Here is a 20,740-nt window from a genome sequence, read left to right as displayed (position 1 = left end):
TTGGTTACGAAGTTTAGTGCTTGAACATCGGTCACACAGCATTTGAGCCACGTAGTGGCATTTAAAGCTATAACCAAGTATGTACTGCAGTACTTATGCAGTGGCAAATCAACATGGAATAATCTGGTTCGGCGCCTCAACCGGATCTCCGCGCTTAGATAAGCCTCCGCATTAGTCAAATCGAGCCAGCATCTTCTACTCACTACTAGACACTCTCATATAATACATCAGTTTGCACTTTACATCGCATTCATTTCCATACACTCATTTAAACATGCCTCCAATAACAATATCCAGAGGGACAACCCCCTCCGACGAAACATTCACTCAAATGGCCAACGAAGACCTAGAGTCAATCGGCCGCCACTGCCAATTCGAATACTGCGGCCAACTCGACTTCCTCCCCTTCCGCTGCGAATCCTGCAAAAGCACATACTGCCTCGACCACCGTTCCGAAACAGCCCACAAATGTCCCCGCGCAGGCGAATGGGCCCGTCGCCGAAACGGCACAACCAACCAAGAGAACCGCACCGCACCAGTGAAACCCAACATCCACAATTCCACCCAGTGCTACCACGTTTCCTGCAAAACCCTAATCAACACACTTAAAGATCCAGCCGTCCGCTGCCCGAACTGTAACTACCAGTACTGTCTTAAACACCGCCTTCGGGAGGAGCACGATTGCGCCAAGCTTACCCCGCTGGGTGCGCGGCAGGGGAACGGGGCTACGGCGAATGAAACGATTAAGTCTATGTTTGCGCGCGTGCGTACCTGGGGCAAGGATACACAGGCTGCAGGAGCGAATCTGATTCCGAAACCGAAGCCGAAAGCTAACAGTCCCGCGGCGAGGGCGGTGACTGTGAATACGATGAAGAGGTCTGCGAAAGGCGAGGCGAATGTGCCTGTTGATAAGAGGTTGTATTTGCATACTGTTGGGACGGCGGATACGCAGGCTGCGGAGCCGCCGTCTGGGGATTTCTATTTTGATTCGCGGTGGAAGGTTGGGAGGGTGCTTGATGATGTGGCGAAGAGGTTGCGGGTTGAGAACTTGAATAATCGGGTTGGAGGGGAGGAGGCGCGATTGCGCCTGTTTCATGTGGAGACTGGGGAGTTCTTGGACTTTTCGGATTCCATTGGTCTGAAGGTGAATCAGGGGGATACGGTGGTGTTGTTGCGAGGTGCTGGGGCGATTTTGGAGAAGTCATGATGCATCAGCTTTAATCTGTTTTGCTTGGCGCATTTACACCTGATCTATGGATACATCGGGTTATTTGTCGGATTTTGATCATACGATCTACATGGCGTTGAATTTGTACACAGAGCATCCATGGATGATAGCATATAATTTAAAATTTTGGTAACATATCGCACATATAAACTTCCACTGGTATCGTCTAAATATATAACATGACTCGAGACCCGTTGAACCAAGAGATCCATCTAAACACTCATTTTCATCTTGATGGTCTTGTGAGGCTTGTAGCCAATCACCTCAAATTCATCCTCCTTCCAGCCGTCAATAACAGCACTGCCACGGTCATTACGCTTGATACGCAACTCAGGGAACTCAACAGGCTCACGAGTCAACTGCTCGTTTAGCGCATCGATGTGATCCAAGTAGATATGAGCATCACCCATAGTGTGAACCAGAGTGCCCGGGTTCAAGTCCGCAGCATGAGCAAGAATGTGAGTGAGAAGAGCATAAGAAGCGATGTTGAACGGAACGCCCAACCCCATATCACAAGAGCGCTGGTAAAGAAGACAAGAAAGGGTTCCCTTCGCATCAGGGCGACCATTCTCATCAAGCTTCATACCCGGCGGGAAAGAGACGTAAAACTGCGCAAACATATGACATGGCGGAAGAGCCATCTTCTTCAAATCCGCAGGGTTCCAAGCACTCATGATGATCCGGCGATCAAAAGGTGAATTCATAATCTTGTCCACAATATCCTTGAGCTGGTCCACTCCCTGGCCTGTGTAATCCGTCTTGGCATCGACGTACTCGGCGCCAAAGTGTCGCCACTGAAATCCATACACGGGGCCGAGATCGCCTTCTTCGCGATGTCCGAGACCAACCTTATCGAGGTACTCGCGGCTTCCATTACCATCCCAGATCTTGATGCCGGCTTCAGAGAGGGGTAATGAGGAGGTGGTACCCGCGATAAACCAGAGGAGCTCGGCAAGAACGGCGCGCATGAAGACGCGCTTTGTGGTGAGGAGTGGCAGCACGGGGATCGGGGCGCCGCCTTCTGGGTTGGGTTTTGAGAGAGAAAATCGGAGTGCTGGAGGGGCAAAAATGCTCTTGGTGCCTGTGCCTGTTCTGTCGGGGCGGAACTCGCCTTGGGCTAGAATATCGCGGATCAAGTTGAGGTATTGGTGCTCCTCGTGGGAGGGGTCATGCTGTGGCTGCGGTGTGGCCGCAGGGGCCGTAGCGACTTGTTCTTGGGTCATTGTTGGTGATGTTTGAGAGTTTGTTCCCTCTATTGTGTAATGGTATGGCCCGTGGTGCTTTTGTGGTCGTCAGAATTGTTGACTGATAAATGGGGAAAATTACCAGGAGCCAATCTAAGGTTGGGGATCTTTGCGCGTCGGACGCGACACGCTGTCACGTGCACGTTTATCTTTTATCGCTATCTTATCGGATAAATGGAGATTCAAGTCAGTAATTTGATATCAATAGAATGACCACAGATGGACTATATCGTATGTAGAAGTTGGCTGGGCAAAAGAAATGGAATGTCTTCAATTATACTATTTACCAAAAGGCGATGAAATCAAAGGAAACACCCTGAAAGAGGTGACTTGAGACGAGACGGTCGAAGATGAGATAAGAGATATGACGAGAGGACAGGGAAGGGAGGGGAGAAGGTGGTATCAAAATATCTAGTTCATTACTAGTATAGCACTTCTGAATAAATATCTATTGAAGACGACGGTAGTCCACCTGGGCAGTTGGTAGTACCTCCGCGGGCGATAAGACGAGATGGCTGTAATTCATAAATGACCCTTGAAGTCTTTGATCGATCACAATGTTGACGTCGGATCCACTCCAGCTACGGTTGAATTTCTTTTGCTTTTTGTTTCACTTGTGCCTTATCATGTATATAGCATGACTCAGGATCATCACGCCTTCGGTCTGATCGCGTAAACACAAACTTTGAGTCCAGGCAAGAGAGCCTAGAGAAAATGACGGTCTCCACATGAATAAACTTTATAGCTGAGAAAGATTCAGGGGTTGTTTCGGTATCCTTCAGTCAGTGGCTTGTGGGCCAGGGTCCAATCTAAGTTTTGAGTCAGCGCCACAAATTCAAGACCAAGATAGGCATCACCGTTTTACCACGGAGTATGTGCAGTCAATTGATTATTTCTGTGCCGAAGATATTCCGGGCTAGCGAAGTAAATGTAAATCTCTAATTTCTGATCGTGAGTAAAATCAATAGATAATTCTGGATTCTGGAGATTGTCGTGTTACCCATTCCCCCCGGCTGTAAACCCTGAAAATTCAGGCACAAACTGCGAAATGGTTGTAATTCCATTCAATACGATAAGCTGCTTCAAAGGAAGATTATGAGAAATGATATTTTACTAATAAAAAGATGGAAATCAAGATTGTTTCTAGCATATCTCAACCCCTGAATGGTGCCTTGTAATGAACTCTCTGAAATGCTAGTCCCGGAAACCCAACTATAGCAGCCTGAATGCTTGCTCATTAGATTAAAGCCGTTTTTATGTTTTCCTGTGCTCTAAGATTATTCTTGCACATGTGAGATTCTGGGGCTGAAGAAGAAAAACCACGAGGGCATAGGCAGCAAGTTCGAAATTGAAATAGATCTACTCATAAGTTCTATCATAAGTGACAATAAAGTGTGAATCAGTGAAGGCAGCCACACGGTCTCCGGGCTCAAATTCAAACATCCCGTCAAAGCATTACCAACATTAAAGGTGCATAGAGTCATGCCAACCAATTTGCCTCAATCACTTCACCTTCGAGGCAAGGAAGGTTGCGGCAGAGCTAGCATCGTCACCATATGTCAAGTGGGCCGCAGTGATGATAAGAGTCCCATCACAGACCTCGTCACCAAGAGCACAGTATACCTTCGTCTGATCCTCCGGGTATCCAGGAATCCTGCCCCCATCCTGCAAGTTACGTGTGAATCCAAACAAAACCACACCCTTGACCTTAGCGACCACTTCAGAGGATAGCTGCTGGATCGCGTTATCAATAACAGCGGATCCCTGACTAGACAATAGTTAGATATGAGCTAATTGAGACATTATGGATAGCATACCTGTAGCCACCTGCGACAATCTTTGCATCGGGGCATTTGGTGTTGCATTCGTTAAACACATCCACTGCAGCTTGGATAGCGGCTGGTGAAGTATTTTTGGGGAGAAAGTTCTCTGACAGACCAGCCGTATAGGCACCTCCAATACCTTGGCAGCCCACTGCGCCTCCCAGCTGGACGCTAAGGTCATCGCAGACTTCCGGACCAACGACGGTGCCCTGAATAGTCAGTACGATCATCTCAAAAAAAGAGATATATATACAATATATTTACCATATTGCCAGATTCAGTGGATCCTCGAGCAAAGATGAACATCGTATCCTTGCAGTTTCCATCCGTCAAGTCATTGGCAGAAATATACTGACGACGGTCAAGGCCCGTCGGTATCGCCACAACCAAGGGGGCAAGGATCAATGGAAGGAAAGTCTGGAAGAACATAATAGCGAGAGAAAGACCAAGAAGATTGCTGCTTTGCTCTTCTCAATCTCCAGCACATCCAAGACATTTATATATTTCTCGGCACATCCTTGGACGGTGATAAGGTTGTGGCCATGGCATGTTGCGGGATGTCCGCCGAAGACCAAAATTGAGATTTCAAGGGTCCAGTCCTGGCAAACATGGAATGTTTCAGAATGGTCCAAAAATGATAACACCTTATTATAATGGAACATGCCTAGAGAGTAAAGTTAACCTATACTAAGTTTCTCCAATTGTCTTATGTTTGGGATTCAGACGAAAGAGTACAAATCTCCGAGCCATGAAAAAACGCCTTGGCAAGCTCAACAAGTTCATTAAAACGCCACAAGGGTTATAGGCTGACCTACTGATGGGATTGGAAAAAATTTCCAATTTTATCTAAAAATCAGCTGTCTCATGCACTTTTAGAAATTAGAATCGTGAAAATGTTGAGTCGTGTCCACAATGCACGATTTCCGCAGCCTCATCATTTGGGATATCAAGCTTGCGGCATATTGTTCAAAACATTGGATTCCATGTATCATAATTCGTTACGGTGTTTTTTCCCGAGGTCATTCCTATTCCATGCTCCATCCTATTGACGATTGATTGCTAATGCACCTCTACTCGTAATCTGGTGTCTGACTTACTAGACATGGTCACTGCAAATTGAACGAGGGCAGGAGGAATATGAGCAATGAGCATCGTGCTTTCTGGTTAATTTGTGTATGATGCTGTATTCTGAATTGAACAATTGATGCTATGTTTGATCAAAATGCTTATATGCACATGCCCCGCTTTCCCACTGAATCCTGAAGAAATACTCAATCAATCGTTGTCGCAATAAAATCTAATCCGCCAACAGGTCCAATCCGACGCCCTTCAGTGCACCAACGGCCCACTCGGGGTACTTTGACTTGTCACCCTGGTAGATCTTGGAGAAGAACTCGCGAATGAAAGCTGGGTATCGGTCTTCGATGATAGCTTGTCGCAATCTCCCCATCAAAGTCAACATATAATGCACATTATGGATAGTAAGACTGAATGTGTTAGCAAAGTACCACTATGTTCGTCATGTTCGGATCTTACAGATGGGCACCGACGGTCTCTTTCGCCGTCACATGGTGCATATAGGCCTTGGTAAGTCCGAGTCCTCCTTTTTCAGTAGGCAGACAGCACGTGCATGTGCAACCCTCTTCGATCGGAGAAAAGTCGGACGCAAAGATCTTATTGCGAAGGTTCATTGTGCCAGATGAGACAATTGCTTGGCCGAAGCGCTGGCATTTATTAGCATGAGGAATGAAACAAGACGTTCATCAGACATACCGCAGTTCGTGTAGGCCACACACAATCGAACATATCCGCTCCAAGAGCGACTGCTACAACAATATCTTCGGGGTATCCCTAAACTTGTGAGTTTGGAACAAGGACAGGAATGATTCGAGAAAACATACCACTCCCATTACGTATCTAGGCTTGTGTTCGGGAAGAAGTCCAGTGCATGTGTCCACACTAGAAAAGTCAGTACAAGTCACAAGTTTTATCAGGAAGCACTTACACTTTGCAAAACTCTGACTTATCCTCACCTCCTGATAAACCACCAATGGCAATTCCTGGAGTATCTCGAGCCACCATTTCCTCACAACACTGCTTTCTCAGCTCCAGATCTAGCCCTCCCTGAATAATACAAAAGAGGTTTTGCCTTTCGGGGTATTTGTGCGCAGCGATGCACCGATCCAACCACCGTACGGAGCGGTCCATGGCCTCTTTAATGCGGGCATGGTCCGGAGACGTAGTAGCAATCACATCGTCTAATTGCATAATGATATCTGAGCCAATAGAATTCTGAAGACCAATAGAGTGTTCAGGAGTAAGAAGCCTAGTAGTAGTTAGTTATCTGCCTGGCATCAAGCGCGCAATGGAGACGAGGCACCATACATAGGCTTTCCGTCATGTGGGCTGAGAAACCGTACGCCTTCTTCAGTCACGGTAGCCAATTTAAGCAGAGACACCATCTGGAAACTTCATCACAATATCCCAGTTAGCGACAGCAATGATTTCTCCGTATAGAACTGCTCACCCTCCACTATCGGTCAAAAGATTGCGATCCCATCCCTGCAGCTTGTGCGCCCCGCCAACCGAGTCCAAAACTTCTTGTCCTGGCTTTAATCCAAGATGGTATGTATTATTCAGACAAAGCATGCATCCCGTATCTCGTAGCTGGTCGTATGTCAGGCCTTTGAGAGATGCCTGTGTGGCGACAGGCATGAAGATCGGTAGAGGGACAGAGCCATGGGGGAGGTGAAGTGTGCTTGCGCGAGCTTTTGTGGTCTATTTGAATGACATAGAAACTTAGCGAAAGTCTGAGGCTTGGAGGGGCAGAAATCGTACCGAGCACTTTGCGTGCCGCTCAAATGTCAATGCGGAGGGCTTGGACTGCCCGTTAGGCCCGGCAGTAGTTGTCATTTTCGCGATTTGGACTCGAATTGCCAAGCGGTTATTCTTAAAGAGTGATCTGGCGAGCGATTGGCCTTGCATGGGGAGAAGTGACTGGCAGTGTTTGCGATGCGATCAGGGACGGTATCGCGATAAGGTGTTTGCTCTGTTTGCATTTGTGTTCCTGAGATTTTGTTTATACTTCCATGGTTTCAACTGCCATTGAATATATTGATTCCTGCATATGTACTGAATAAATTCAACTTCAATAGATAAATGTTTCTTTTAATGAATCCAGGATTTTCTTTTCCCTTTACCATACAATTCGACCCCCTGGTTTTCTTTAATCCCCAGTTGCATGGTATATGGTAAGCATTTATCTTGGGACTATAATTGAGAAAGTCCTAATATATCACTAGTCTTCTAGCTTTCCCTGAGTGATTCATGGAAGTCGGTGTAGAGGTTCGGACAATCGCCGATCAATGCGGGAGAAATGCGGGGGGAACATTGTCCGGGGTTCAGGGACTAAATGCCGAGAGCACAGGGGGTTTTGACAACTTCCCCAAACGCCCCCAAGACTTTTGTGCAGTCTGATAGACAACTTACCCTGTACACCATGAACGAAAAATATACACAAGATGTTGAGCACTCTGCAACAGTGAGTACTATAATAAGCTTCGGTTAATCCAAGGTTTGGGTAGGGCTTTCGTGGCTGACTTGGCCCAGACCTCTGAGCTCGATTCCGTCGATCCGCTCCTCGACGCACGCGAGAAGGCTTTGATCTGGAAACAAGATTTAAGGATTGTTCCATTATGTGCGGCGATCTACCTGTTATGTTATTTGGATCGGTCGAATATTGGTGTGTTTGGGATTGTGAAAGAAGTAAGAGGGAAACTGATTCATAGCAGGGAATGCCAAAATTCTGAACGAAGATACGAATAATGATCTCCTTTCGGAAACGGGTATGACTTCGTACCAATATACGTGAGTTACTCCAATGATTCTCGAGTGAGAGGCGAACTAACTTAATCAGAATTGCACTGATGGTCTTCCTCATTGCATATGCGCTATTCGAGGTACCATCAAACTATTTTTTGAAAAAGCTCAAACCCAGTGTACGTTCTAGCCATCAATTTCTGAACCACGAAGATATCAGACTAAACTTCCCAGCGATGGATCGCCTTCCTTATGCTATCATGGGGCGCAATCACAATGGGTCTCGGCGGTGCTCACACGTATGCCCAAGTGACCGGGATCCGCTTCCTATTGGGTGTTGTGGAAGCAGGACTTTTTCCAGGATTTGTCTACTATCTAACATTCTGGTATCGGAACTCAGAAAGATCCATGCGGGTAGCCTTGATTCTAGCCTCTGCAACACTGGCAGGTGCTTTTGGCGGCGCGATCGCATATGGTGTAGGTCATATGAACGGAGCACAGGGACTCTCTGCTTGGCGATGGCTATTCATCATTGAAGGAGCGCCTTCTTGTGCGTCGTCTGTTTTGGTTTGGTTCTTTTTACCAGATTATCCTGAAACTGCGCATTGGCTTTCCGCAGAGGAGAAGGAACTCGCAGCGTATCGCTTAAGGACTGAGGGATCTCATGGTTCCGCAAGTGCTATGTCTTGGGCGGATGCGAAGGCTGTGCTTGTAGATTGGAGGCTATATGCTCACTATGCGGTATGTTACTTGGTAGGAAAGATTATGGGACTCACTAACCTTTCTATTAGGTCTACTTTGGAATTTCTACGCCCTTCTCAAGCCTCTCGCTTTTTACTCCCGCTATCACTGCCGGGCTGGGATATTCTAATCTTCGAGCACAGCTCATGACCGTGCCGCCATATGCAGTAGCATATGTCGTAACTGTAGCGGTTGCATGGTCTGCAGATTATTTCAATTGGTATGTGTTATCTACCAAACTGAAACAGCGGTAGCTAACAGAACAATTCCAGCCGCGGCGTCCACTCCGCCATTTTCGCTTTCATTGGCGCAATGGGCTTCCTAGCCTCAGCCGTCCTTCCAGCAGAAGCATATCTAGTAAGTTATCCACGTCAATGTAAGATCCAAGCAATTCAATGTTAACACTCATCCATCTAGCATCGCTACGGCTGCCTTATCGTCGCAGCTGCCGGAGCTTTCGCTTGCATCCCCCCACTCCTCGGATGGCTATCATCAAATCTCCGGTCCACGTCCGGAGCCGGCCTAGCCATCGCGCTCAACGTTTCATTCGGCGCACCGGGTCAAATTGTTGGGGTGTGGATCTATAAGTCCGACGAGAAAAACAAGGGATACCCCACGGGCCACTGGACCAATGCTGCATTACTTCTCTTTGTGGCGGCCGGATGTATCCTATTGCGACTATATTACGGGTGGAGAAATAAACGGGGCAATGACGATGGAAGCGGGAAGGAATTTGCATATTAGATAGCTCATCTGGGTGGGTCTGGCATATGACAAATGGACTTGAGGTAGGGGATTTGTGACGAGTTATCTGCTTATGGGGTTTTCAATAGATCAATTAGACTTGCTGAGAAAATTGATAGATGTTGATCTCGGGTGTACATTAAGATTTGATTCCACTGTTGGATGAGGTTGTGACGCAAGGCTTCGGGGGTACTCGTAGAATAGCTTTGAGACCCCGCGGCAATTCCCGATGGAAACATTGATGCAAGTCCTCCAATAGACCTGTAGATCACAGCCCGTGCTACAAACATACGGGGACTCGATAAATGAAGAAATCTGCCCAAGTAGTTTTCCGAGGACACACTCCGGATCTCCTCTCTCTAACAGCCACCACCGCCACCGCCGCTAGCTGCACCGGCAGCTGCACCAGCTGTCATACCCGCAAAAGCAGCACTACTTCCATATTGTCTGGCTCGACGCTTCTTTTTCTCTTTTTTATACTCCTCAAGTTTCCTCTGATACCTTTCCTGATCGCGAAGATATTTGTCGTAATCATTGCCATATGTCTCCCGACGGGGAGGTTGTGGTTTTAGCGGTGAAAATGATAAACACATTTTCAATATTGAATGAGTTTCTGTTTGAAATTTTGATTGTGATTTAAATGGTTGAGTTCAAGACGTAGAGCTTGGGATCTTCACACTGATCGTATTGAGGTAAAAATGGATGGATTTAAAATTCGTGACATTGAAATGTTCTTTTTATAATGGTTCTGTGGGATGACACAGCCCCGGGCAAGGCTGTATCGGGCGCCTTGGGTGGCTTTGATCTTGCTAGGCAGCCGCAGCGCGCCCCGGAACGAAACATCAGCTGATCAGGTCATACATAATAATTTAGGGCATATAAAAGGCAGTATACTGTTGCTTCAAAAGTTATTTACCGAGGATTTGATTGAAGTTGTCATAGTTTCGATGTTGTGTGGATATTTATCAAAGCATTGAGAAAGCCTTGTTGTTCTGCTTCCGAAGTCAAAGACCTCGACCGCTCTTGGCCTCCAGATGCTCGGGCTTGAGTCATTTCTTATGAGTTGCAGGATTGCTTACAAGCTTGTTCGTAAATTTTAAAGGTGTTATCACTAGTTGCAGCCTTAAAACCTTGAGTTTCCTTTTCAGTTTCATGCTTGGTTGATCTAAATCACCTCTTCTCACAATAGCACGACATCGAAGAATTTACTGTTTGCCATGCGTAAGGTGTGACACACGCAAAGCTTTAATTTAGTTCCAGTCCTATTGATGTCGGTGAAAATGATCGTAAAATGTTCAAGAATAGACTGTGGAATCGAGTAAACAAAGAAAATTTAATCTGGATTGAAAAAGTCCTGTCGATATTGATATAGCCGAAGTGTTGTCAGCCAATTTGATGAAATCCATGATACCGATATCTGGTACCAACATCAAGAAAAGAACTTGAAGAGAAGAGACAAAGGAAAGCAGTGTAAACGATGAAATCCAGATCCCAGTCCCAAATTTGCAGTCGTACAGTATTCCAATGCAAACTCCCGCATCAAACTGACGTACAATGGGTACCGAGTAAAACATATCAAACAAGCAAGCGAAGATGCTTTTGTGCTTGAAGAATGAAAAATCAAGCCCTTCATTTCCAAGGCTGTTCCTGGAACTCATACATACACCGCCGATAGACGTGCCTGGTTGAAATCAGGACAGCTTCCCGTTTCAGGTAACAGACGTATATGGGTTTCCAAGATCATCCTGATCCCGCTGTGGTGTCATGGGACCTGGTATAAGGTGCACCGAAGACAGGTACCACGAAATCCCCGCAAGTATTTGCAGGCCCGGGATTGAAGATACACGGCCAGTACGGGTGCAGCGACACAATGTGTCTTCTGGGAAGTGGTCACGGGTGGCTAGCGGGAGAGCCCCACAGTCGAGGACATCTTCACCGATTCCATTTCCAGGCGACGATCACGGCACGCACAGACTGCAGACAGGAAGGATGTCCCTGGCTGTGACAGCCTAGTCTAGCCCAATTTAATCCAATCCAATGCGTCTCGGCATTCCATGGAGTCATGGGATCTGGTCGAAATCTGCATTGATCCGGATATTCGTATTGAGCGATGCCGGTATCAATCATAAGAATCTTCAAAATCCACCTCACCACAAGCCGGGGAAATGACAGAAGACACCGTTCCTGGGGCGTTGGGATTGAGTTGGGTATCACAACGCAGCGGGAAGTCGCACAAGACCAAGCCCAGTGCAAGGTAGAAAGGACGTAAGTTTCGAGAAATTCGATCAATGGAGCCCCCATGGAAATACCAGAATGTATCGGTTCGCCCTCTTTCCTCGTTTTCCCTGCTCTTGCGCCCGAGTCCACGTCACTCCAAGCCGCGGTATCCGAACGGCGAAGAAAAACTTCCCTGCGAGTCTCTTCGCAGCAAGCCAACGGTCAACCCTTCACCGGGGAGTGGAGCGCGCATATCCGGGATTCGGGGAGGGAAAAAAAGGGCGTTCGATGCAGAAGGGGGGAGGAGAGGTGTGGTGAGTGGTGGTTTTTTTTTTCGACCTGCATTGCGCATAAACAACGAACAAATGAGAGCAACAGCAAGGATCTGTGTGTTGCTGTGAGCTGGCAAAGTGCACAGCCAGCATGGACACGAGAAAAAAAACAAAAAGAAAGGAAAAAGAAAGAAAAGTCAAAAATCCGAGGATCAATAGTCTGGAGAACAAGGAAATCTCCGCAGGCCAACACACACACATCAGCACACATTTGAAGAAAAAGATAAACAGAATGCCACCCGGACAAAAGAAAATAGTCAATTCATTGACAAAGAAGATCAGAGCCCACCATTACCGCCATAGCCCTGGGGGTAGACTTGGCCCGGGTAAACGGTGGCTGCAGGAGCACGAGGTTGGTTCAGAAGCTGCTTCAGGGCGACTTCGGCGGCATCCTCTTTGGCATTGTTGATGTATTGGCCATCGTACCAGTAGCGAGCGGCGACATTCCTGCCTTGAACGGTGACGGTACTAGACCAGGCAGTTCGACCTCCTGCAGTTCCGACGCAAGGGCGATTAGCATCCGCTGTCAACCTCTCGGAACTAAAAGTCGGTGTAATGGATCTCTTCTGCAGCTCCACTCTTGCAATACCATCCAAGGTATAGGGTATGAACCAGGATCAAGATCAGGAGCAAACGGATAGATCAGAAACAACCAGGGATGTGTAGGGGAATAGGGGAGTCTCGAAAGAAAAGACGGAGGGGGAGATGAAAACGGGGGTAAGTACCTCGCCGATCGGAGACAATGTTGAAGACGGGGGGTGCTAGCTTAGTGCGTCTGCAGTGTTCTTCATCTTAGGTCAGTTTCAATGGCTAGAAAACCCATCCAACCACTAGACTTGAGGTAATACCGGAGAGCTGGCTCTGCCATGGTGTTGGAGCATTGGCTGGTGGACTGGCTGGTAGAGACATGTTGTAATCAAAGCTATCGAGATCCAAGTTCAAGTTGATTGGGGAGGGAATAGGTTCAATTGAGGTGTAGTTGAAGTGCACTAATGAAGTCAAGAATATCTGACCTTTTTAAATGCCCCTCGATGGACATGCGGGGAGTCATATAGACAGTGGGCCATTATCATCAACATAAATTCAAATTAAAAAAAAATTCTAAAAAATTCTGGAAAAAAAATCCCCATTGGGACGTCAATTCACCCCCTCCATTTTTGACAAACATGGAGCCTAACGAGAGAACCTAACCAAACGAGCTTATGCATAGGTACATAGTACAGCGTCAGCCTAAGTAACCCCCCTCCTTTCTTCACTGGTGCGGGACATGCGGATCATTTTGAGGCTGCAAGCTGGAACGGGCCGGCGCACGACCAGACCAACCCTTGAAGAAACTCTAGGATGCCGTAAGGGTAAGGGAATGATTATTACGATCTATAAATCTAGTTCATGTGATAGACTTAATTGATTTACTTTCAAGCTTAGGCAAGGGACAGAGAGAGCGTGAGAGAGCTAGAGAGAGAGAAGCAAAAGAACCTTCAAAGATTGTGAAGAAAGAAAATAATAGAACAAAAAAGAAAAAAAAAAAAAACTTGGCTAGTCTCGGGGAAGAACACCGAAAAATCAAAAAGATTTAAATCCAGACCTACGGTAGACCCATATGCAAAAAATACACACCATAAACATGAAGGGGACAGGGGCAGAATGGAGGGGGAAAAATCAAGTAAAAATGACGGGGAGGCATAGGATTGGATGAAGAAGATGAACAACTCAGAGAACCCCACGTTGATTAATTGTGCCCCATCACTGCCTCATCGTCCAGGCATTAAAAGCCAAAGTGAGGTTAGGGCGAGATGGTGCATGGACGTGGTACCAAATTGGTGGGAATAGTTTAGTTTCTGGAACAAAAACCCTGTGTATGAATTGCATGGTGGCGGAAGATATGTCTGTGGGTGATCTCTGCCCAAGCGGAGCCGGAGCAGGGCTTTGTCCAGCTTATGACGAATTGCTGATGCCCAAAAGTACCGATGAAATTTAATTTAAAAAGAGAAACTCGAACCTATACCAACTTCACGCCTTGAAAATGAATATAGATTGATTGGGTCTTGAGAAATGAAATAAACCAAAAACCAACTCAATCCTTCGACCTAGGCATTGCCAGCTCATCTTAAAAACCCTTGTTCTGACCAGGAGGTTTTTCACATTCTTACTCCTTTCCGAGGCATGAAATGAAAGGTGGAGTTAGCTAGGACCGTCAACCACCGGGCCGCTTTGCAGATACTAGTAGTGACCAGGATCAACCATGGAAACGAAAGTATCTGAATCATCCCAAAAATAACATGAACAACAAATCAAAGCCATCTGGAGGGGCCCAAGGGAACGCCAGTTCGCTACCACATACATGTTCGTCACATCCACATCCACACTCGCATCCACATCCATCTCCACTCCTGTATCTAAAAAGCTAGGACATCGGTACCAATGTCTGTCGCATGTAGGTCATAAGAAGTCCAAGCTTCTGGTCATCCATTCTAACCGCTGGCCCTGCATCGCAACCGCCCAACCATAGGAGTGGGGCGAAGTTCAAAGAAGTCATGACCAGTTGACAGAAGGAACTCTAACATGAAAACATACACATACATGAATATAGAATATAGTAAGATCATAAATTCCTACATTCCAGTCGGAAGAACCGGGATCTCGCCTTTGCATTTGAACAACAGAATGTTGGGCACTCATACATTGAACTGTCAAGTCGTGGCCGTGCGTGATCCATGGTTCCATATCTTGGTCGGTTCCATGGTTCATTATGCGGCTATAACGGGAACTAGTGAACAATAGAAATCCGAAACCGTTCTGGGCCGTTGTACGAGAGATTCTCAATAAGCGCTGGGCCCCGCACAAGCTTAATCAAATCAACTCAGGTAAGGCCCCTCTTATATGGGCGCTGAAAAGATTCATCCAGAGCCAATCGATTCTTCGGGCTAAAATATAAATAGGATTTAATTTGTTTTAATTTGTTTTGACTGGAGAATGGGTGGAGGCCCTCTAAGCTGGTTCCATGGTTCATGTTCGCGCTAGCGGGGGATTCTCCTCCTCCATCCGGCGATTATGTAGATTACGCCTCATAGAGTGTTCGGTCCAACAGTCGAGGAAAAGAAAAGATAAAATAAAATAAAATCAAAATTAAATCAAATGGAATTGATTTTCAATTCATCTGTCGAGAAGTGGTCTGACTCTTGTACTATATGCATCGCCAGCGGAGCAAGGCAGGACGAGGTCATCCAGATGCAAGTCGTGAAAATGGGATTGAGCAGCAAAAACAACTATAGAGATGATAACAATAATCTTCATAATCATGTTCCTAGATGTTAATGCGTAATGGTGATAAATTCGTATAGTCCATTGTTTCGTTTCAAATTCGAGATGAACCGCCCAACGCCTTCCGAGCCTCCGTACATGTTATCCAATCGATAAATCGGATCGGGTCGGATGAATCTCTGATGCACGTTCGCCCGATACCAAGAAGAACCAAAAAAAGAAAAAAAAAAGACCCGCAACTTCAAAGAGGGGAATGGCAAATGCAGTAATATCCCAAATCATGTCCATGTCATCAACATCGTAAACGCATCCAAATGCAGATCCAGTAGAAAATCAACAAAAAGAAAAAAGAAAAAAGTGTAAAAAGTACTATCAGCCAGCTCATAGCTGCATTCCATGATTCATGTGTACCTGTTCTTGTCGAAATAATTCACCCCCGCTCTGGAATTAGGCTGATCCTCTTCGCTGGAGTACCTCGCCGATCAGTCGACGTGGAACCATGCGTTCCAGACTTTTGGTGAGCGAGGAACGTGCGGGGAGGATCCATGGAACGCGGCGCTCGTGATGCCAGCGACGACGAATGCAATCATCCACCAGGGCCACTAACCCTGTTGCAACAATCACACTAGGGGAATCGGTTCGTCAGCCTATCTGCAATGCAGGTGCAATCTGCAAATGGTGGGAGGGGTAAGGTAAAGACAGGGGTATAGGGTGTGTTGTTGGGTGGAAATCGAAAGTGGGACTAGAATTAGAGAGAAGATATGATAGGGAGCAGGAACAAGAACAGGAGCAGACGCAGCAGAAGAGGGGATCACGTACTCGGCAATGTCAGGCATCTTTTCATAAACGGATGTGTCGCTGATCCACATCGAACACGGTGGGACCCAGCCACCCTTACTTTCCTCTTCGACCGCTTCCAGGGGAGTGAGGATCTCCGGGACCATGTGGGCGATTGTCCTGGATGTGCGCGTGTCGACGAGGTAGTACGACACTTCGCGCAGATCGCCCTCTTTTCGGAATTCACGGCGCCACTGGTACTTCGTGGACCAGTATTCATATTCGTACCGTTTCGCCGTGCCAGGACCGCGTCGTCGAAGTTCCACATGTGCGTAGTTGGAGAATTCCATCAAGATGGTATCTCCTAGCGCTGGTTCTTTCTCGCTGATTGAACCTGCTTCGTCACTTGTGGCGCGCTGATGTTCTTTTTTGAATCCTGAATCCTGGCGCTTGAGATCGCCTGGGCACGGTGCTGGATTTCCACTCGATCCCGGCCGAAAGCTGGCTAGGACGCTACTGAGTGAGCGGCGTCGTTGTCCTGAGCCGTTGGTGAGGACGGAGGTTGTTTCTTTACGTGTTGAGTGACATACTTCCCGGCCGGAGTCGCGGCAGTAGCGGCGGAAGGAGAACTTTCGGGAGAAGAGATCGTACATGCGGAGGTGGAATAGAATTACGTCTTGTTGGTATCCACCACGGCGGGGGACGACAGTGTCTACACGTAAGTTCATGTTTCCGTCAATTGTCGCATCGTCATGGCGAATGAGCAGTCTTCGTGTCGAGGGAAACAATGTCGCAAATGAGGAGGGCGTTGAGGATAGCGCATCAGTTGGGAAGAAACTCTCTTGGCGGTCATCGACTTCATACATGGGCTCTTCTGAGGGTATGTCTGCGGTGGATCGGGTGGTGGATGCATAAGTTGAAACTGAATCGCGAGGCCCATCTTCCAACTCTTCCCAGTGAGGCTGTTTTGCAGAGACTATGTGAGCGCTGAGCAGGGTGGGCGTTGTACATTTTGTTTGGATCGAGCCATCTGTGTTTGTCGAACTAGAACTGCTTCCTCCACTCCCTTTCCGATCTTGGCATGATTTATAGGAGCCCATGACGGTAGCGCTGTTGCACAACCTTGTAAAAATAGCTTGGTGATAGTTGTTGAGAAGCTGGGATCACTTGGACCAAGAGAACGGTTCGAAGAAACTTGAAACACTAGGATACCAGGTCGATCTTCCGATAAGATAAATATGACAGTGGGGTCAGATTCCCATGACGCACTGGAGCCACTTTAGAGGGTTGGCATGAAAAGGGAGAGAATTCGGGAGATTCCACGCGAGAAAGGATCAGGGGTATATCGGAGAGAATAAGCCTGGCCCAAAATCATATGACTTTTGCAAGATTGCAGGGATTAAAAGTGTTTTGGTCCGAAGAAGTAGGGAATGATCAGGTAGTAAGATCATAAGCCCAACGGGATAAAGAGGGAGGAAAAAAAGTGGGTTTAAAGAGGGGCAATTCTATATCCCCAAACCACTAGAATGCTCAGAGGTATTTACTACTCATAATGTTGTATAAGGATAAGAATGAAGGAATGTCTCCGTCATTTGATTTTACCCAATGTTTGTTGTTTGTACGATCGGGGCTGACTGTTAGTCAATTTCCATTCAGAAACATTTTCAATAAAAGCAGGGTCACCTCGTCTTTCTAACCTATTAAAAACCAAGAAAGAGAGAGAAAACTAGACAAAGAAAAAAGAAAAGGAAAAATCTCACGTTGTACAGGCAACATCGGCAAGCTGCAACGCATGAACCCTATGAGCGACGAATCAAGCAAAGACAAGGGGCCAATATGGGAACCACAAGCACAAGCCATTCGCCTCACCATCGGAAAAGCAACTACCTATGATAAACCAGGTCTTCCCGGATATTGCCCAAAACGAGCAGTTGTGTGATGCGTCTCCCGATCAAGGCGGGTTAGGTTATTAGTCTGGAAGCAAAAAGCTCAGTGTTTCTGGTGTGGCGGGTCTTTATTCGTTGCCAAACCCCCTCCTCCATCTTCAGGTATCATGTGTAGGGTGCCTTTCCCCACCATCCTCCACCAGTCAGTGACCGATCAGCGCATCGACTAGGTCTGGACACGCGGTACGGGCGCAGGCGGCATTCTGGAAAATGGGGCTTGGTTCTCCGTCGGACGAAATGGATCCAGGGTCTGATCATCAATGACTTTGAACCTGTTCGGGATTCCTTTCCTTCCATTTGAGGTTGCATGAATTGGTCTCGTATAGAATCCCTGAGACGTCATGGCGGATACTTGTACAGTGGGGGGCTTCGCGGTCCGATCCGGAACCGATCTTGGGTTGTTGAACGATGAATTATAGTAACGCTACTGTCGTCGAACGCCCTATTTCCCATCTGGTGGAAGGATCAATATTGTGCATATGTATATACAGGGGGGAAGCTGTGTACTGGTTCCTTGGGCTCGGGATCCTGTCATGTTCGCCGGTACCGGGATATTGAAACTGCTCGGGGCGATGACGGAGCTCGACATGATCTAGGGGAGAACCGGGATGGTCTCCCCTCATTCTACCCATCGTGGATCAGATAAATGGAGTCACTTCACAGCATTCATGATGATCCAAGGTGACGACATACGGTGCGATCGAGACGCACGGACGATAGAAGGTTTGCGGGGAATTTCAACCCAACGGCTTGGGAATGAGTCTATGACAACAGCTGGCACTCGTCTCATATGCACTTCAACGGCAGACCAAGCCTGTAGCATCCAAGGTTCTGACCGCTAGTCTTATCCATTGTCTAGGCACGACGCCGTCGCTCCAGGCCTTGGCTTTCTACGCCTCGGAGGATGGAAGTAAAAGTATATCCATAAAACTTTATATCCAAACATTCAAATCACTCAAGCCAACGTCGGGCCCTGCCAACATGGTGTTATTGAAATGAACCGAAAATTATACTCAATGAAGCTTGACAAAAGTCTACGCAATCTTGACGCCGAATAAATCTAAACCTGCGCATAGAGGGGCTGGGGAAGCTCCTCTCCAGGTTGAATCAACTGTGACTGACAGGCAGGATGAGTGATGAGTCCAGCCCGGCTACCGGGGCCTGGTGGACGGACACCTACATAGGCTTCCCGACGAGCAGGGGAACCGACAGTCACGGACCAGGTATGCAGTCCATAGTAAGAGGCGATGGAGTGCACGAGCCAGCGCCTACGAAGATAAGGTCAGTGCTCCGATCGACATGAAAATCGCCGAAACCTTGGAAGGCAGACTCACCCAAACGCTGCCCCGCGGTCATCCACCAAACTCTCAAACACCATCTTCTCGCCATCGCGTTCGTGGTGCAAGCTTAGCTCCTGGCGCATCTGCTCCAGTTTCTGTTTTCGCTCCGGTGCGTCATGCATCTGCCCATTGCGGCCAACAAACACGATCTCATCCTCTGAGTCATCATCGGGTATATCCTGGAAACCCTCGTTCTGGAGGTACTCCTGCTTCTCGTTCCACTTGCGGATAAAGAGCCGAATGTCATCCTCCAGATCTTGAAGCATACCACGAGCAGCACGTGCATGCTTCAATTTATCCCGAAGTTCCTTCGGAACACGATGCTTCATATTAGCAGTCTTTGCCGCATGCTTACGGGCTGAATGGTGGTCCGCCACTCTGGCATAGTGGACCTCCCAAAGCGGAGCCAGATAGTATGGCATCGGATCGTGACGTGTACAGGTAGGCCCAATGACCCAATCCTTTGGAGAAGGGGGCTCTGCCCACGGGTTGTGCAGCAAACGGTCTTGAATATAGTCAGCTTCCTCGGTCCTCCACGGATCTTGATCCTCATGGGGACCAGGGACCGAGACACCCACCATTCTCCCAGCGCTGTCGTCGACGGCTACCATCTTTACCCTTCAGCATGGCCTCGCGCCGCTTCATGCCATCCTTCCGCAGCGGCTCTCGACGCCGGAAGCTGACCGTCGGGGTCGAGTGAATTTCGGGGTTGGCCACCTTGGCTTGCGGGGAAGGGGAGGCTGGAGGCTCGTCGTCGAGGGGAATCGAAAGGGATACGGTTGTTCCCCGCAGGATTGAGCTTTTCGGTGTCGTTGCCGCCGATCCGGAGGGGCGAGACTCGGAGAGGGACAGATCTTGGAGCGACGCGGTGGCCTGTTCGGTCCACGCGGAGATAGCCATAGTTTGCTGGGGCGATAGGCTTCCCTGCGAGGCCTGGGGTCGTAATCTCGGGTGAATAGCCATACTGTATGTTAGGAATAAAGGTGGGTAGCAATAAGGGATATAGATGGAAGGAACAAAGAGTAATGGCCACAGCGCGAGATAAGAGAAACGCCTGCACGAGATCCCAGATAACGCGTTGATTGGCGGGGGTCACTGATAAACCTTATAGTCATGTGACCTTGGTGAGTCATCGCTAGATCGGGGCAGATCACGTTTTTCGAAAGCGGGTCAGCTTCCATCCAATCGTGACAAGTTTCGCTATACGCCACAAATATCAATGTCCAATTGCTCTAATATTCGAGGCTCAGTGTTCAGCTCCCTCCACG

The 20,740-nt window shown here is 47.7% G+C and overlaps 9 protein-coding genes across 9 annotated transcripts; 2 read left to right on the top strand and 7 right to left on the bottom strand.

Moving 5' to 3' along the window:
• Positions 1 to 274: 274 nt before the first annotated feature.
• N7520_001558 (AN1-type zinc finger protein) lies at positions 275 to 1,207 on the top strand (the record flags this gene model as incomplete). Its single annotated transcript, XM_057135493.1, has 1 exon — positions 275 to 1,207. One exon carries the CDS (start codon positions 275 to 277, stop codon positions 1,205 to 1,207), a length of 933 nt encoding a protein of 310 aa, XP_057001429.1.
• Positions 1,208 to 1,440: 233 nt separating this feature from the next.
• On the bottom strand, positions 1,441 to 2,451 carry N7520_001557 (thymidylate synthase; the record flags this gene model as incomplete). Its single annotated transcript, XM_057135492.1, has 1 exon — positions 1,441 to 2,451. The coding sequence occupies one exon, from the start codon at positions 2,449 to 2,451 to the stop codon at positions 1,441 to 1,443; it is 1,011 nt and encodes a 336-aa protein (XP_057001428.1).
• A 1,524-nt stretch (positions 2,452 to 3,975) lies between these two features.
• On the bottom strand, positions 3,976 to 4,724 carry N7520_001556 (uncharacterized protein; the record flags this gene model as incomplete). The annotated part of the gene is made up of 3 exons (XM_057135491.1): positions 3,976 to 4,240; positions 4,290 to 4,504; positions 4,560 to 4,724. The coding sequence occupies 3 exons, from the start codon at positions 4,722 to 4,724 to the stop codon at positions 3,976 to 3,978; spliced, it is 645 nt and encodes a 214-aa protein (XP_057001427.1).
• Positions 4,725 to 5,592: 868 nt separating this feature from the next.
• Positions 5,593 to 7,208, bottom strand: N7520_001555 (tRNA-ribosyltransferase family protein; the record flags this gene model as incomplete). Its single annotated transcript, XM_057135490.1, has 8 exons — positions 5,593 to 5,782; positions 5,832 to 6,019; positions 6,069 to 6,146; positions 6,197 to 6,254; positions 6,301 to 6,621; positions 6,681 to 6,764; positions 6,823 to 7,073; positions 7,134 to 7,208. 8 exons carry the CDS (start codon positions 7,206 to 7,208, stop codon positions 5,593 to 5,595), a joined length of 1,245 nt encoding a protein of 414 aa, XP_057001426.1.
• A 586-nt stretch (positions 7,209 to 7,794) lies between these two features.
• On the top strand, positions 7,795 to 9,599 carry N7520_001554 (uncharacterized protein; the record flags this gene model as incomplete). The annotated part of the gene is made up of 8 exons (XM_057135489.1): positions 7,795 to 7,836; positions 7,905 to 8,037; positions 8,087 to 8,162; positions 8,212 to 8,293; positions 8,349 to 8,855; positions 8,906 to 9,075; positions 9,128 to 9,212; positions 9,273 to 9,599. 8 exons carry the CDS (start codon positions 7,795 to 7,797, stop codon positions 9,597 to 9,599), a joined length of 1,422 nt encoding a protein of 473 aa, XP_057001425.1.
• Positions 9,600 to 9,958: 359 nt separating this feature from the next.
• Positions 9,959 to 10,192, bottom strand: N7520_001553 (uncharacterized protein; the record flags this gene model as incomplete). The annotated part of the gene is made up of 1 exon (XM_057135488.1): positions 9,959 to 10,192. The coding sequence occupies one exon, from the start codon at positions 10,190 to 10,192 to the stop codon at positions 9,959 to 9,961; it is 234 nt and encodes a 77-aa protein (XP_057001424.1).
• A 2,234-nt stretch (positions 10,193 to 12,426) lies between these two features.
• Positions 12,427 to 13,057, bottom strand: N7520_001552 (double-stranded RNA binding motif domain-containing protein; the record flags this gene model as incomplete). Its single annotated transcript, XM_057135487.1, has 3 exons — positions 12,427 to 12,638; positions 12,874 to 12,933; positions 12,997 to 13,057. 3 exons carry the CDS (start codon positions 13,055 to 13,057, stop codon positions 12,427 to 12,429), a joined length of 333 nt encoding a protein of 110 aa, XP_057001423.1.
• A 2,799-nt stretch (positions 13,058 to 15,856) lies between these two features.
• On the bottom strand, positions 15,857 to 17,286 carry N7520_001551 (uncharacterized protein; the record flags this gene model as incomplete). Its single annotated transcript, XM_057135486.1, has 2 exons — positions 15,857 to 16,034; positions 16,229 to 17,286. 2 exons carry the CDS (start codon positions 17,284 to 17,286, stop codon positions 15,857 to 15,859), a joined length of 1,236 nt encoding a protein of 411 aa, XP_057001422.1.
• Positions 17,287 to 19,192: 1,906 nt separating this feature from the next.
• N7520_001550 (uncharacterized protein) lies at positions 19,193 to 20,435 on the bottom strand (the record flags this gene model as incomplete). Its single annotated transcript, XM_057135485.1, has 3 exons — positions 19,193 to 19,400; positions 19,467 to 19,977; positions 20,051 to 20,435. 3 exons carry the CDS (start codon positions 20,433 to 20,435, stop codon positions 19,193 to 19,195), a joined length of 1,104 nt encoding a protein of 367 aa, XP_057001421.1.
• Positions 20,436 to 20,740: the final 305 nt, after the last annotated feature.

The sequence above is a fragment of the Penicillium odoratum genome (assembly GCF_028828045.1).
Source record: "Penicillium odoratum strain IBT 22623 chromosome Unknown utg000001l_segment0_segment0, whole genome shotgun sequence".
Classification (NCBI taxonomy): domain Eukaryota; kingdom Fungi; phylum Ascomycota; class Eurotiomycetes; order Eurotiales; family Aspergillaceae; genus Penicillium; species Penicillium odoratum.
Note: the sequence above shows the minus strand (reverse complement) of the source record. Positions and strands in the feature narration are given on the sequence as shown.